Source organism: Notolepis coatsorum (assembly GCF_963971535.1).
Source record: "Notolepis coatsorum genome assembly, chromosome: 2".
Lineage (NCBI taxonomy): Eukaryota > Metazoa > Chordata > Actinopteri > Aulopiformes > Paralepididae > Notolepis > Notolepis coatsorum.
Genome location: NC_140166.1, coordinates 147,784,898 through 147,802,255, shown reverse-complemented (window position 1 = coordinate 147,802,255; position 17,358 = coordinate 147,784,898). Strand labels below are relative to the sequence as shown.

General features: G+C 40.1%; 1 protein-coding gene across 1 annotated transcript in view; it reads right to left on the bottom strand.

The window, feature by feature from the left end:
• LOC311223560 (protein lifeguard 1) overlaps positions 1 to 17,358 on the bottom strand; it is a gene marked incomplete at both ends in the record, with an annotated part of 62,711 nt that overhangs the window by 43,116 nt on the left and 2,237 nt on the right. The window contains 1 exon segment of the mRNA XM_084308340.1: positions 2,379 to 2,457. Coding sequence (XP_084164466.1) covers positions 2,379 to 2,457 — 79 coding nt within the window.

Below are 17,358 nucleotides of genomic sequence, written 5' to 3'. Positions count from 1 at the left end.
ATGGGTCTAATACACCTGTCGCTTATCAATGACTTGCTTGCAGTCAACATGTATGAAATGGATTGTTTTTTCATTGGTACATTTCCGTTTTATACCGTTTTGAATACGAGTATAGTTTGAGATTTCTAGTAATTCCAGAGAAATACACAATAATAGCCCTTTAGTGGAATACACAAAACACATTGTAATTTTTCGGCTGATTTATGAATCGTTTTCAAATAAACGCTAGATTATCGATGGTATGTGTCCTCGTGTACGAAGAGAAGCGGGCTGAAAAATTGCTTCTCCGTACTTTGGTCGGCGCGAACCTCACACACACACACGCGCTCCGATGGCGGAGAAGGAACATCTGATTACCCCAAGATTCGTAACATAAAGGCCTTACCTCACATCTGATGTCATGCAAAAAGATTAATCCAATTCCTGACCGCCATTCCAAATATCGATTGCGTCCATTGATCCAACGTTACGTCCAAAACACATAATCCACGATGCTCCCAGTCCCCCATGTCAATGCAATAGTATCCAGCTGCATCCCAGAGAAGTAAAACCTGGACCGGACTTATTTTTTTGATGCACAGTCCCAGCCAATCCAATGATGTGCAATACCATCCGGGAGACGATAGGCGGCAGTATTTGCCCTTTGCGAGCTCAGACCCATTCCCAATGATAACGTCAGGCTGGATGGATGAAAAATGAATGGATATCGCTAATAAAATAAATAACGATTAAAACCCGACTATACTCGTGATTGGCACTCAAGCGATGGCGAATTAACTCGACTATACTCGTGGTTGGCACTGAATGGGTTTAAACAATCATTTCACAATCATTACATTTTACAGTAATAATGGTACAACATAAATTCAAACAGGCATGTACATTTGTTGACACATGTCGACCACAGTATATCTGAGACAGCGTATGTATAGTCTGCTGCAAAACAGCACTGAAGTGCATCTGCGCCTCGGCGGGAGGGAGGGAGGGAGGGAGGGAGGGAGGGAGGGAGGGAGGAAAGAGTTAATGTCCTGGACCACAGAGGTGGAGAGAGAGAGATCATTTTATAGAAGCCCCATTTGTTTTATAGTAGTGATAGAATGGGTTTCATTAGATATTAACAGAGGACAGTTACATGGGCACACAGGAACAGAGGTTCCCGGTAAGAAGTTACTGTACCAGTGTTCCACCAGATGGGGGCAGCAAACACATAAAGAAGTTACTGTAGGACATACTTGACTCCTATAAGACTGAACAGAATGGGTCTTAAACAAGACTCCAAATGCTCCTTATGTACAAATGGGGACGAGGGGACATTTATGCACATGTACTGGGACTGCCCACCAGTTAAAATATTCTGGAAAGAGGTGACCCAGCAATTATCAAATCTCTTAACTCTGAATATACATGTACACCCCTCTGTATTACTGCTGAATGATGTTTTTGAGAATGCAGTACATCCACAGCTAAAGAGATTGGTTTTATTGGGTATCACAGTGGCTAAAAAGCTGATAGCATCACGATGGTTCCATCTGGAAAAAATTTGCCGAAAGGTCTGGATTATTACATATCTCGATGTGATTTATCAAGAAATATCTACAGCAAGAATTTGGGTCTCAATGAATCAAAATGAAAATGTGGTTAGAAGTGGTGGAGATAATAAAAGCTAGCATATAATGGTAGTGTCTGGTTAGGAGCGTGGGATAATGGATGGATTATCCAATGGGGGTCCGGGAGGGGGGGGGTACGAGCTAGAGCATATGTGTGTAGGGTATTAGATAGCAGGTATTGGGGGTATATCCTGTATAAGACATTTAACTATATGGTGATTTCATTGGATGTGCACTGTTAATAATGCTTGTATATCTTATCGTGTGTTGTCATGTTTGTTTATATGTTTGTTTAAAAAATAAAACACAAAAAGTTACTGTACAGTGTTCCACCACATGGGGGCAGGCACAACACATACAGAAGTTACTGTACCAGTGTTTCACCACATGGGGGCAGCAAAACACATAAAGAAGTTAATGTACCAGTGTTCCACCACATGGGGGCAGCAAAACACATGAAGAAGTTACTGTACCAGTGTTCCACCAGATGGGGGCAGCAAAACACATAAAGAAGTTAATGTACCAGTGTTCCACCACATGGGGGCAGCAAAACAATTTTTTTTTTCATTGTTAGAATGGATTAAAGGGATAGTTCCACTAAGAGCAGAGCATAAAGCTATACGATCTATAACTGAAGGTTAGGACAGTGACTCACCAGAACTGAAGGTTGGGACAGTGACTCACCAGAACTGAAGGTTAGGACAGTGACTCACCAGAACTGAATGTTAGGACAGTGACTCACCAGAACTGAAGGTTAGGACAGTGACTCACCAGAACTGAAAGGCACAGATGATCCCCACGGTGACCAGCAGCTGCATCATCAGAGTCAAGTACACCTTCCTGATGAAACCTACACACACACACACAGACACACACACAGACACACACACACACACACAGATACACACACACAGATACACACACACAGACACACACACACACACAGACACACACTCACACATACACACACAGAGAGAGAGACACACACACACATAGACCCACACACAGACACACACAGACACACAGACACACAGACACACAGACACACACACACTGGTTATTATTAGGGCTGGGACTTTACCGCGTTTATTTTGATTAATTAACTACAGAAAATGTTTTACGTAAAAAAAAATAAAGCATTTTATCGCACGTCGTGGAAGTTTGTTCGTCTGTCGGCTCCGGGCTGTTTTTTTGCCGATCAACCAATACATTGTTGGAAAGTAGAATTTGCCGCCTTTCGATCGTCACCCCACTCAACCTATTGCGTGCTTCAGGTCTCGAGTTAGAAGACGAAACATCCCTCAACGTGGATTACAAGATGTATACATCGATAATATCAAAGAGATTTGAGACGTTTATGCCAGACATTATAGATGAAGATCAAACTGGATTTATTAAAGGGAGACAGACACAGGACAGCGTGAGAAAGACATTACACATAGTAGAGGAGATACAAAAACAAGGTGGTAGCGCGGTACTGATTAGCCTGGATGCAGAAAAAGCATTCGACAGTGTGAGCTGGACATTTTTATACAGAACATTGATGAGGTTCGGACTGAATGGGAGGGCAATGAAGATGATCAAGGCACTATATCAAGAACCGACAGCGAGGGTTAAGGTGAATGGCAGCCTGACGGATAGAATCAGATTAGAGAGGGCTACCAGACAGGGATGTTGTCTCTCACCAACGCTCTTCGCCGTTTTCATAGAACCACTGGCACAACTGATCAGACAGACCGAGGACATCAAGGGAGTAAGGATAAAGGGAACGGAATATAAACTAGGCCTATTTGCGGATGACGTGATAGTATACATGAGACAACCAGACAAGAGCTTCCCGGCACTGATGGATCTACTGAAGGAATATGGCCACTACTCAGGATACAAACTAAACGTGACAAAGACACAGACCTTAGCATGGAACTATACCCCAACGACGGAAATTAGGGAACAGTACGGGATAAGATGGGACATGGACAAGATTAAATACTTAGGGGTGAACATCACGAGAGGGGTGGGGAAACTGTTTGAGGCGAACTATACACAGATAAATCAGAACATCAAGAGAGACTTAGAGAGATGGACAGTAATGCCCTTGGACTTCAATTCAAGAATAGAGGTCATTAAAATGAACATACTATCAAGGTTACTGTACCTGTTCCAGTCACTACCGATACAAATACCACAGAATCAATTCAGGGAGTGGGACAGACTGATATCGAGGTTCATATGGGCGGGGAGAAGACCACGGGTCAGATATAAAACACTACAACTACCAAAGGAAGAGGGAGGGATGGCAGTACCCAGCATACAAGATTACTATTATGCAGCACAACTGAGAGCAGTGACATGCTGGTGTAACGACAAACATGAGGCAAGATGGAAAGACATTGAAAAAGAAGGGGAGGGATACAAGGTACAAGCTCTGGTGGGAGATAGGGAACTATTCAAAGAGAAAGAGGGACTGTTAGATCCAATCACCAAATGCACCTTGACCATATGGAGCAGAGTAGTAAAAACACACAAATTGGAGAAGCAGACAGGGGTTCTGAGATGGATAGCACATGACAAGAGATTCAAACCAGGGAGGTTGGACCATGGATTCAGAAGATGGGAGAGGGGGGGGGGGGGGGGGGGGGGGCAACAGCGATATGCAAATTGATAGAGAAGGGGGAAATGCAAACATTACAAAAATTAAAGGAGAAATTTGGACTAGAAAACAGGGACCACTTCAGATATCTACAGATTAGAGATTACTATAATAAAGAAATAAGAGGGGACAAGGACGAAGAACAGAATGGAATAATTAGGATGATAGTAAACTAAGCTTGACGATTCTGTAAAAGATCCAGAGATAGAGATTGAGAACTACTCAATAATCAGGAATGATAGGAACAAACATGGAGGTGGCGTCTGTATGTACATACACAAAGACACCAAATTCATCAACAGAAATGACCTGAATCATAAATCAATTGAAACTGTATGGGTGGAAATCCTATTCGAAAGGGCGAAATCCCTACTGGTTGGCGCAATCTACAGGCCGCCAGATCATAGTGGCTTTTATGATACACTTGACGGGGGCTTAGCTGGAGTTGAGGATGTAGACAAAATTCTGACTGGAACACGGATATGCAACGAAAAGATGCACCCGTCTTCAAGTCATTCAGTAGGCTTTGTGATCTGCACGGCCTCAGCCAGCTAATCACCCAACCCACACGTGTATGTGAATCAACTCAGACTACCATTGACCTCATTCTGACCTCCGACAAGTCCAAGATCTCCAATAAAGGGGTTATAGCATGCGGGTTAAGTGATCATTATATGATATTCTGTACTCGCAAAAAGCTAAAACAAAAGGCAGGCTGCCACAAAACAGTCACCTCTAGAGACCTCAAAACCTACTCTAGCGAGGCCTTTAACCTTGAACTGGAGAGTCTGGACTGGTCAGATGAACTCAATGGTACACTGGTTGAAGAAACATGGCTTGGTTTCAAAACCAAATTTTCAACAATACTAAACGACATGGCCCCCCTAAGAACCACCAGGGTAAAAAATCGCGCTGAGCCGTGGATGCACTCCGAAATACTGGCCGCTATGAAAACCAGAGACAAAAAATGCTCTGAGTTTCGAAAAAGTCAGTCAAAGCTTACCAAAAGCACGAGCAGTGAACTCCAAGCCCATGTGACTGAACTCAAACTAGAAAGAAACAGACTAAGAAACGACGTAAACTCCATGATCAAAACTGCAAAAAATTATTTCATCAATGACAAAACTGAGGAAAACAAAAACAAACCACGTGAACTTTGGAAATTACTCAATAATCAACTAGGATGCAGTAAAAAACTTAAAACCAGATTCTCAAACATAAACATAAAAACGGACAACACGCTCATCACAGACAAGCTGGATGTAGCCAATTACTTAAACATTTTCTTCACGAGGGACTTCCGGTTGACGGCACGCGTGTTCATGTCGCTGTGAGTGTCTCCTCACAAACCTCCAAAATGTGTTGAAATTAACGTAACTCAACTCGAAATATAAATATAAATCAAATCATGTTGTGCCAATGGATCTGAGATCAGGAGCGGTTACTCAGACGAACACGACAAAGAGCAAGACAAAGAAGCCGGCTCACGGGACAAACAAATCAGAACCAGAAATGGAAAAGCTCGAACAAAGTATCAAGATGATGTTGACAGACTTCAAAGAAGACATTTCCAAACAAATTGGGGATCTCCGATCCGAGTTTGGGAATTTTACGTCGGAGATTAAACAAATAAAAAAGGAAGTTAACGAAATCCACTCTGAAGTAGGAGAGGCTGCAACTAAAATTATAGAGGCCGAGCAAAGAATACATCAGCTTGAAGAGAGAGAGTCGACTACAAACGCGGCCCTGAAACACCTGCTACAAGAACAAAAAAAGACTAACGAAAAAGTAGAATACCTAGAAAATAAATCTCGGCAGAACAACATACGGATTTACCAAGTAAAAGAAGGCGCAGAGGGGGACAATGCAGTGGATTTCATTAGTGCACTACTTTTGGAAAAGCTGCAGATCCCCGCGGATACACTGCATATTGTCGCAGCGCACCGCGCGCTCAGTAAGAAGCCGACACAAGAAAATGCCCCCCCTCGGTCCTTTGTGGTGAGTTTCCTACAGTGGAACACCCGGCGACAAGTCCTACAAGCAGCCTGGTCTAAGAAAGAGATAAAAGTAGGAGACAATCGAATCTACTTCTCTCAGGATTTCTCAAGCAAGATTCAAAACGAAAGAAGCAGGTACGCCCCAATAAGAAAACAACTGAAAGAAAAAGGAGTGAAATCACACATCATATACCCAGCCAAACTTAAGGTGTTTGGAGATGGTGGAACAACTACAACGTATGACTTTCCAGAAGAGGCAGATGCGCGCTTAAGGGAGCAGGGAATTATCTCTACTACCGAGCCGAGGATATATCAGGCCCCGGTGCGCAGCGCAGATGCCCAATCCACCGCGTTCCAGAGGGTGCGCGACCAGAGGCACGGAGCAGACGGTGAGACTGTTGGCTCACACCTGAGAGACTAAGGTACTGTAAATGAGACGACTACATAAGAGAATATATCTACTGGAATCCAGTGACAATTCCCCACCATCGCCATCTCCTCCCTTTCTTTTTTCATGATTATTCGGACAATATGGAATATTGAACTTTATAAGACAATTGCAGTTTTCCCCCCCCCAGCCCTCTCTCTTGAGTCTATCTTCCCCGACTCCCATTAGAAGATGTGAACTTGTATGAGCTTACACACGGACAACAAACTAAAGATAATTGTGAAAGGATTTTCGTTTTGTTACTCTAAAAATTATGTATTATTTAATTAATAGCCTATACCTTGTAGACCTTAAGGGAGCGGGGAATTATCTTTACTACACACCCGAGGCTATATCAGGCCCCGGTGCGCAGCGCAGATGCCCAATCCACCGCTTTCCAGAGGGCGTGCGACCAGAGGCACGGAGCAGACGGTGAGACTGTTGGCTCACCTCTGAGAGACTAAGGTACTGTAAATGAGACGACTACATAAGAGAATAGATCTACTGGAATCCAGTGACAATTCCCACCACATCTCCCTCTCCTTTTTTTCATGATTATCCGGGCAATATGGAATATTGAACTTTATAAGACAATTGCAGTTTCCCCCCCCCAGCCCTCTCTCTTGCGTCTACCTTCCCCGACTCTCATTAGAAGATGTGAACTTGTATACACACGGACAACAAACTAAAAATTATTGTGAAGGGATTTTCGTTTTGTTACTCTAAAAATGATGTATTATTTAATTATTAGCCTATACCTTGTAGACCGCAAACAGTGTTTATTTTTATTTTTTATTTTTCTCAATTATTAAATATTAAACTAAGAGCCAGAAGGATGAGAACAAGGTGAAGGCTTAAATGATCTATGGATGATAACAAATACAATATATATATATATATATTATTATTATTATTATTATTATTATTATTATTATTATTATTATTATTATTATTATTATTATTATTATGAATGATGTATTATTTAATTAATAGCCTATACCTTGTAGACCGCAAACAGTGTTTATTTTTTTTTATTTTTTATTTTTTTCTCAATTATTAAATATTAAACTAAGAGCCAGAAGGATGAGAAATGATCTATGGATGATAACAAATACAAGTTATATTATTATTATTATTATTATTATTATTATGAAAAAAGAAAAGAAAAGTCCTCATTATTCTCTTGAGTACGAGTAGTGTGTGTAGGCATGTTTATGTATATATATCTTCTTTTTTTATTACATTTTTATAATTAGGAATGGGTGCATGTGTGCATGCATATGTATGTGTATATATATGCACAGGTTTATGTGGGTATAGTGTGGTGATGTGTGTAGCATTGTCATACGTGCGTGGTGTGTGGGCATGCATACCTGCATGCATGCAAGCAGACGGGGCCGGTTCTGGCTTTTTGGGGGCCCTAAAAAAAAAGTTTTAATATCTACAGCAAGAATTCTGGGGATCAATGAATCCAAAATGTCAATGTGGTTAGAAGTGGTGGAGAGAATAAAAGCTAGCTTATAATGGTGGTGTCTGGTTAGGAGTGAGGGATAATGGAGGTACGATCCAAGAGGGGGTCTGGGAGGGGGGGGTTTGAGCTGGAGCATATGTGTGTAGGGTTTTAGAAAATAGGTATTAGGGGTATATTATATACTAACATTTATATAATTGTAATTTCGTTGGATATACACTGTATACGGCTAAAATGTTATTATAGACTATTTTTGTTTTATCCTGTTTCTGTACTTGCATATATTATAACCACCTTTACTGAAAGTTTCATTATGCATTGTGTGTTGAGTACTGACTTTTAATAACTTTTTGTTCTGCAATAATAATAAAAAAAAAAAAAAAAAAATATAAAAAAAAAAAAAAAAAAAAATTGTATGGGGCCCCCTGAACGTTAAGAAGATATATTTATACTATTATTGTTTTTCCTTCTCTCTTCTTTTCTTGAGCATATAAGTACTTTCACTCAACGCACAAGAGTGCTTGGCTACCAATAGAGACTTGTCATTTTAATAAAAAAAAAAAAAAAAAGAGGCTAAAACGGCAGTTTAGGGACACTATACATGCACATAATGGTGATTGGTGTTGGTATGGGGGGTATGTGTTATGTGTGCTCACATGTGGGTGCAATGCATGTGAGCATATGCACATATGAGTGTAGGTATGACATATGGTTACCCTTCCCCGTATTGGTGTTAGTTGCTGTGTGTGTGTGTGTGTGTGTGAGTCGGTATGTATGTAGTTTTGTGTATATGTATGCATGCCGGTATATACTACGACTATTATTATAATCTATGCTTTGAATGGTATTAGAGATCTATGTGAGCTATAGAGATTAGAGACATGTCTGGAGGGGAGGGTGCTGTTGATTGTTGTGTGTGTATGTATGTATGCGTAGTATCGTGTATATGTATGCATACCTGCATATACTATGACTATTATTATAATCTATTCTTTGAATTGTATTGGAGATATACTTGAGTTACACAAATTAGCTATAGAGAAATTATTGGAGGGACTGTGCACCCGCATGCCGTCTACCATGCAGATATGGGCAACCTTTTGTCCCATAACTATAGCCACACTCACCACCTTGTGGCAGGGGTTACTTAATGATAACCCCTCTTTCCACATAACCTTAATAATGTGGAATATCTCCTGTAACCGGTTAGAGGTTGCAGAAATTGGAAGTTCACTGTTTTGTGTTATGTTTGTGTTTTATGTTTGTGTTCTTGTACACAAAGTTTCAGTTATCTATGTTTTTTTTATTTTAAATTTTTTTGGTTAAAGGTTTTGAATACATATATAAGAAAAGAGCCTCAAAAGCAGTGCAATGGGGACACTTAAATTAATCTCTCTCAATACAAATGGCCTAAATAACCCAATAAAAAGGAAGAGGATACTGCAAAAACTTAAGAAGGAAGGAGGAGAAATAATCTTCCTTCAGGAAACACACTTGACCAAAGTGGAACATGCAAAGTTGGAGAAATTAGCCTCAGCCCAAGTATTCTTCTCCTCTCACACATCAGCAAAAAGAGGAGTGGCAATCCTCATAAAAAATAACCTCACTTTTAATAAAGAAAAATGTATTAGAGATAAGGAAGGAAGATATGTTTTGGTTACGGGGGAAATAGAAGAACAACAAATAACTTTGATTAATGTCTACAATCCGCCTGGAAAAGGAGCAGATCTAATGAAAATAATCGTATCCTTGATAATGACAGAGGTGAAGGGAACACTCATAATGGGGGGAGACCTCAACTTGGTGATGAATCAGAAGGTAGACACCCAAAGTAGAATAAAACATAAATCGGAACAAGCAGCAGTGTTATTAAGAAAAACCCAAATAGAGTTGGGACTTTTGGATGTTTGGCGTTGTCTACATCCCCAAGGCAAGGCCTTCACCTTTTATTCCAATGCACATAAGGTCTATTCAAGACTAGATTACTTCTTTATGTTTAAAAATGAGATTTCAAAGGTCACAAAATGTGAAATATTACCTATAACTATAGCAGACCATGCACCAATCATAATGGAATTAAACTTGAAGATGGAACGAGGGGAAACGATTTGGAGGTTAAACAACTCCCTATTTGGCGACCAGGACTTCAAGGAGAAAATAAAACATAGCATGAAGTCTTACTTTGAGATCAATGACAATGGAGAAGTGACATCCACAATACTGTGGGAAGCTGCAAAAGCAACAATACGAGGAGAAATCATAGCATATTCATCCTGGAAAAAGAAGCAAAGAGATAGAGAAAAGATGGTACTGGAAAACAAAGTAAAAAAACTACAAGAAGAACATGAGAAAGGGAGGAACAAAGAAGTACAGATAAAATTGAACGTAGCTAAAAAAGCATTGGAAACTATAGAAATACATGACATTGAAAAGAATCTCATGCTCTGTAGGCAAACATATTATGACAACAGCCCAAAAGCACTGAAAATATTAGCATTTAAACTAAAGAAACAGAAAGAAAAAACTGCAATAGCCACTATTATGGATAACAACTCCATATATAAGAGGGGGAAATCGAAAATAGCATTATGTTTTAAGGATTATTATCAAAACCTCTACACTCCAGAAGTAATAGGTGTGGACCCACAGAAAATTAAACAATACCTAGATATTTTAAACCTTCCCACAGTGTCCGTTAAACAAAATAATGAATTAGTACAACCAATAGTAGAGACAGAAATCCTAAAGGTCATCCAGAAGGGTAAACCGGGAAAAAGTCCTGGAAGTGATGGATTTACTTACGAATTCTACAGGGAGTTTAGATACCTAGTTACTCCCATCTTATGTAGAGTTTTTAATGAGATCCTACAAACAGGAAACTGGCCGGACACATGGAATTCTGCCATCATTACTGTTATACCTAAAGAAGGAAAAGACCCGACAGACTGTGCATCGTATAGACCAATATCGCTCTTAAATGTAGATCAAAAATTATTCACATCAATTATAGCAACCAGACTCTCACATATACTACCTAATATAATTAACTTGGACCAAACAGGATTCGTTAAAGATCGTCTCCTAAGCGACAATGTGCGGCGTACTCTTAATATCATTGATTATGCAGTACAAACAAAGCAACAAATGCTGACATTGACATTAGATGCTGAAAAAGCCTTTGATCGGGTGTCATGGCCCTTCATATTTGGAGTATGTGAGAATTTTGGATTCCACCAAACTTTTATTAAATTGATTAAGGGAATATATAAAGAACCTAACGCAAGAGTAAGAGTGAATGGGACACTCTCTACGAAATTTATTTTAAAAAGGGGGACAAGACAAGGGGACCCATTATCGCCCCAAATATTTGCCTTATGCATAGAACCCTTAGCCGAAAGCATAAGGAAAAATATGAGGATAAAAGGTCTCACAATAAAGGAAGATGAACATAAACTAGCACTGTACGCGGACGACATCATAGTGTATCTTACAGATATATATATTTCACTACCGGAGTTACTCGATGAAATTACAAACTATGGAGTTCTGTCTGGATATAAGCTTAATTTAAATAAAACTGAAGCTATGGAAGTAGGTGACCACTTGGAGAAAGACTTCAAAAAACAGTTTAACTTTAAATGGGACCGAAACAAAGTGAGATATCTGGGAATAACTATACCTAATAACCTAGACAATCTACATCAGTGTAATTATGGAAGTTTGGAGAACTCTGTAAAGGAAGATCTGAATAGGTGGAAAATTGTACCTCTCACTTTATTTGAAAAAATTAATATTATTAAAATGAACATCTTGCCACGTTTTCTATTTTTATTCCAAAACATGCCATTATACATAACACCTAAATGTTTCAACGTTTGGGAGGGGCTGCTGAGAAAATGTATATGGGATGAAAAGAAACCTAGAGTCAAACTCAAAATCTTGCAACAAAAAAAAGAAGGAGGGGGACTAGCATTACCAAATTTAATTAATTATTATTACGCAGCACAGGTAAAACCGATTCTAATATGGATGAAGAACGAGATGAGACCCAAATGGAAGTCAATTGAGTTGAATCTAGTGGAATCACTCAGCACATTGATCTTCTCCAGATATAAAAAAGCACAGATCAAAATACACAATTACTCTATATATAACACATTTAAAATCTGGAGGGAAATATGTAAAATAAATAAAATTAAGGAACAAGAAATGATCTGCTTAAGACAAATAGCATGGGACCCAGATTTTTCTCCAAACAGTATTGACGGTTTTTTTAAGACATGGGAAGCTAAGGGCCTCATACGTTTCTATCAAATGTACAATGAAGGAGTGGATTCTTTTGAAAATGTAGCTAATAAATATGCCTGTCCTAGTAATCACTTTCACCGATACCTGCAAGTAAGAAGCTACTTAAGAGAAAAAGTCCAAATTAAAACTCTTGAAGATCTCCACCCCCTACTGAAATGCATGATAAAGACTCAACAAAGCCATAACCTCAAAAATACAACTGGACAAATTTACAAAATGCTCCAAGAAAACAAAATTGAAGATTTAAGCTATATTAAAAATAAATGGGAGAAGGAACTGAAAACAAACATACCAGATAAGGAGTGGAATCAAAGCTTTAAAGATATCTTCCATTACATAAAATCACCCTTTTGGCAGGAGTATGCTTGGAAAATAAATATGAGGTACTTTAGAACACCATCGAGTATGTCCAAATACGCACAAAATGATCCCGGCTGCTGGAGGGAGTGTGGGGAGAAGAATGCAGACCATACACATATTTTCTTTACATGTACAAAAATTCAAATCTACTGGTCAGATATTCTAGACATAATGGAACAGATGTTTAAGGAAGTGGGTATAGAAAAACATGATATACTCTTAGGAACACGCCCCAAAAACCTACAAAAAGAAGAACTATACCTTTTTTTTTTATTTTGAGAGCTGCAGCACTTAAACAAATTACAAGAGCTTGGAAAAAACTTGAACCCCCGAAAGTAAACAAATGGTTAGAAACTGTAGAGGACATATATAGTATGGAAAAGGTAACCTACAAAATCAATAAGAATGAAAATATGCTGGGAAAAAGATGGGGTCTCTTTAAACTATGGAGGGGTACTAGTTGACAGACAGATCAGTCTTTAAGGAAGATTTTAAGTAACAGGAAACAGTGATGATCTACTGATCAATTGTTGGGGAACACCCCTTAGGCCTACAGCTACTGTATACCTACAATGAAAATTCAAGCCTTTTTACTTATTATTATTATTTTATTTAAATTTTTAGTTTTTTGGTTGGTTTCTTTTTTCTATTAATTTCTTATTTGTTTGCTGTTATTATTGTTGTTGTTGTTTGTTGTTTTTCTTGTGTGTGTGTGGGGACGGGTAGGGATGGATGTTGGATGTGTGCCGGTCCGGGATCTATGCTGGTGCTCGCCCCTTTGTTTGTGTTTTCGTCTCCTGTTTTTTGTATGGGTGATGGGTAAAAAAAAAAAAAAAAAAGTCAAGATTTGGAATATGCGTATGTACATTTGTGTGGGTATGTACGTATGTAAGTATGGACAGGTGCAGATGTGTATGTGGGTACACTTACTATACCTAAATGTAAAATGTTTTTGTTTGACACAATAAAGTATAAAAAAAAAACATTTTCTTCACAAACATAGCCACAACACTGGTAAACAAACTACCCTCCCACTCAGGGCTTTATGGGGTAGAACACATAGTAGCTTACTACAAAAACCTAGGGGTCCGCAAGGACCACTTCAAGCTGGAAATGGTAACAACAGATGAGGTACTCAATAAACTGAGTGCCCTCCAACCTAACAAGGCCACTGGCCATGACAACATCCCCTCCAAATTCCTCAGAGACTCAGCAGCCGCCATTCACCCCAGTCATCACACACATAATAAACCTCTCCATAAAACAGGGACACGTCCCCAAGGACTTCAAAATTGCGAGGGTGACCCCTCTGCACAAAAAGGGCAGCAAATTAGACCCAGGCAACTACCGCCCTGTTTCTATTCTCACCTCCATCTCGAAAGTCATGGAAAAAATAGTCTACGAACAGGTCGAAAAGTACCTAGCGGAAAAAAATCTAATCTACGAATTCCAATCTGGCTTCAGAACATCCCACTCCACTGACACATGCCTTCTCTATTTGAATGACCACATCAAACAAGAGGTGGACGCAGGCAAATACTGCGGCATGGTCATGCTGGACCTACAAAAGGCCTTCGACACTGTCAATCACTCCATTCTGATTGACAAGCTAAAAGCAATTGGTTTTGATTAGGGATGTCCGATATTATCGGCCGACCGATATTATCGGCCGATATCGGCAGTAAAATGTGATATCGGAAAATATCGGTATCGGTTTAAAAAAATGTAAAACAATAACAATATTTGTTATATATATATCCAGTGAAATTATTAGTTACCTGAAATTATTCAGTTTTTTGGGGGGGGAAACCCTGCATATATCGGTATCGGTTGATATCGGTTGATATCGGTATCGGAAATTAAGAGTTGGACAATATCGGAATATCGGTATCGGTAAAAAAGCCAATATCGAGCATCCCTAGTTTTGATAGTCTATCAGTGAGCTGGATGCAATCCTACCTTGAGGGGAGGGAACAGATGGTGGAGGTAAACGGTACCCTATCCCCCCCCCTCACAGTGAGCTGTGGTGTTCCACAAGGAAGCATACTAGGACCGCTACTGTTCCTAATTTATGCAAATGACATGTCGTCAGCTTGTGACTGCAACTTGTTCCTGTTTGCGGACGACTCAGCCCTGCTGGTCTCTGACAAGAACAAGTTACAGGTTGAAAAAACCCTCAGCTCGGAACTAGGCAAAATCTGCATATGGCTCGCGGATAACAAACTATCATTACACATTGGCAAAACAGAGTCCATTCTCTTCGGTTCAAATAACAAACTCAGCAAGACCGACGACTTCTCAGTTACAGTGGGTGACAATATTGTCGCAAGGAAAGATGAAATTACCTACCTGGGTTCCATCCTAGAGGCTAATCTCTCCTGTGACAAAATGGCATCCAGTGTAATAAAAAAGTCAACCAACGAACTCGATTCTTGTACCGGATCTCCTCTCTGGTAAACAAGAATACCCTGAAGACTCTGGCAGGAGCACTCATTCAAGGGTACTACGACTATGCTTGCACCTCATGGTACCAAAGCACATCAAAGGCGCTAAAAAATAAATTACAAACATCTCAAAACAAACTGGTCAGACTACTGCTTGACCTTACTCCTAGAACCCACCTCACCCCTGCCCACTTTGACAACCTAGGATGGCTTAGAGTAGACGACAGAGTACAGCAACTTGCAATGGGCCTGGTCTACAAGATACACTACACGACCAAGGTACCCATGTACATGTCAAAATACTTCCCAAAGGTCAGTGAATACCATGATCACAACACCAGAGGGAGCGCCACAAATCATGTTAAACCCAGATTCGGCTCAAATAAGGGACTAAACACGTTTCGCAATTATGCCACATCAATGTGGAACGCCCTACCCAAAGCTGTAAAGGAATGTGGATCACTACCCACTTTCAAAACCACTCTCAAGGGACACCTACGGGAGACTGCAATTCAAAACTGGCCCCTGTAAATGTCCTAACCCAACCCCCTCCAATGTACGGTTTTGTATGGTTTTGTCAATAGTCCAATGTACAATTTTGCTTGTTTGTACAGTGTCTCCCCCCCCCCCCCCCTCAATGTACAGTTTTGCTTGTTTATACAGTGTTTCTCCCCCCCCCCCCCCAACCACCTCCAATGTAAATTACCCAGTATGGTTGACAATATCCCAATGTACCCAACCCCCCCCACACAACCCCACCCAACCTCCTCCAATGTACAGTTTCTACGTCAAATGTATATACTCCCTTTTCTTGACTCCTTCTGTATCACAAACAGTACTGTATTTGCAAATCTGGTATGTCATAAATGTATAGATGTAGCAGTACTGAATATCTGTATGTCATGTATGTCATATATGTCCTGATGAATTGAAAATGGGGGACCCTGATGTAAACAAGACGACAGTCTTTCTCTGGTCTGCATCCCCTTAACAATTGTGTGTATTGAGCTGTACTGTATTGTACCCATTCTGCAATCTGTTAATAAAGTTTTCAATCAATCAATCAATCAAAGGAAGGGTAATATCAGCACTGTACCGGGCTATAATGACCAGCAAGGGACACACGACCGATTACATAAGGGAGAAATGGGAGAGAGAACTAGAGATAGGAATAACAGGGAAGGAATGGGGTAACATATGCGAGGTGCAACATTCAACAACAGGATCGAGGATATGGAAAGAGTTTGGATGGAAAAACATTTATAACCCCAGAGCTGAAGGGAAAATATGCACCAACACAAAGAGCATGCTGGAGGATGTGTGGGAAGGAGGGGGCAAATCACACGCACATATTCTGGGGATGTCAGAAGCTGAAGGGGTATTGGGAGGAGATAGGGGAGGCAATGAACAGAATATTAGGATACGGGTTACCACAAACGGGACTGGTGCTTTACTTAGGAGACCTGACACACGAGGGAATACAAGGGGGGGACAAATATTTAATAAAGATAATGTTGATAGCGGCCAGAAAAGCAATAACAAGACTGTGGTACAAAGAAGACCCACCGACAATAGCACAATGGGTAGGAATAGTAGGGGAGATACAGGATATGGAGAGGATAACACACATGCTGAGGTTACAGGAAGAGAAATTTGGAGAAAGATGGGGAATGTTGTGTTGTATGTCTATAAATGTTTAATAAAAATGTAAGTAAAAAAAAACAAAAAAGAAGACGAAACATCCGGCGAGCGTCATTTGACAAGCCGTTCAAACGAGTGATGTCCAGTTGTGAGCGGTCCTGAACTGAGCAGTGACCAGTCACCGCTGATGGTGAAAATGATTGACCACCATTGTAGCCAAGGAGCGTTCGCTCCAAAAGCGATCCCAGACGGGCACTCAGAATGTGGGAAGGTGACTCAAGGAGTCGAAGAAGTCCTTTGTTTTGACTCGAGAGGCGAAATAAAGGCAGTTGACGGTCATTTTGGATAATCACGCAGAATTATTGCGGTACACACAATACAAAAACCTTTGTGAAATACACATTTTCTGTAGGATTTTTATAAACTTTGGGCCTGTATGACTATAAGACTTCA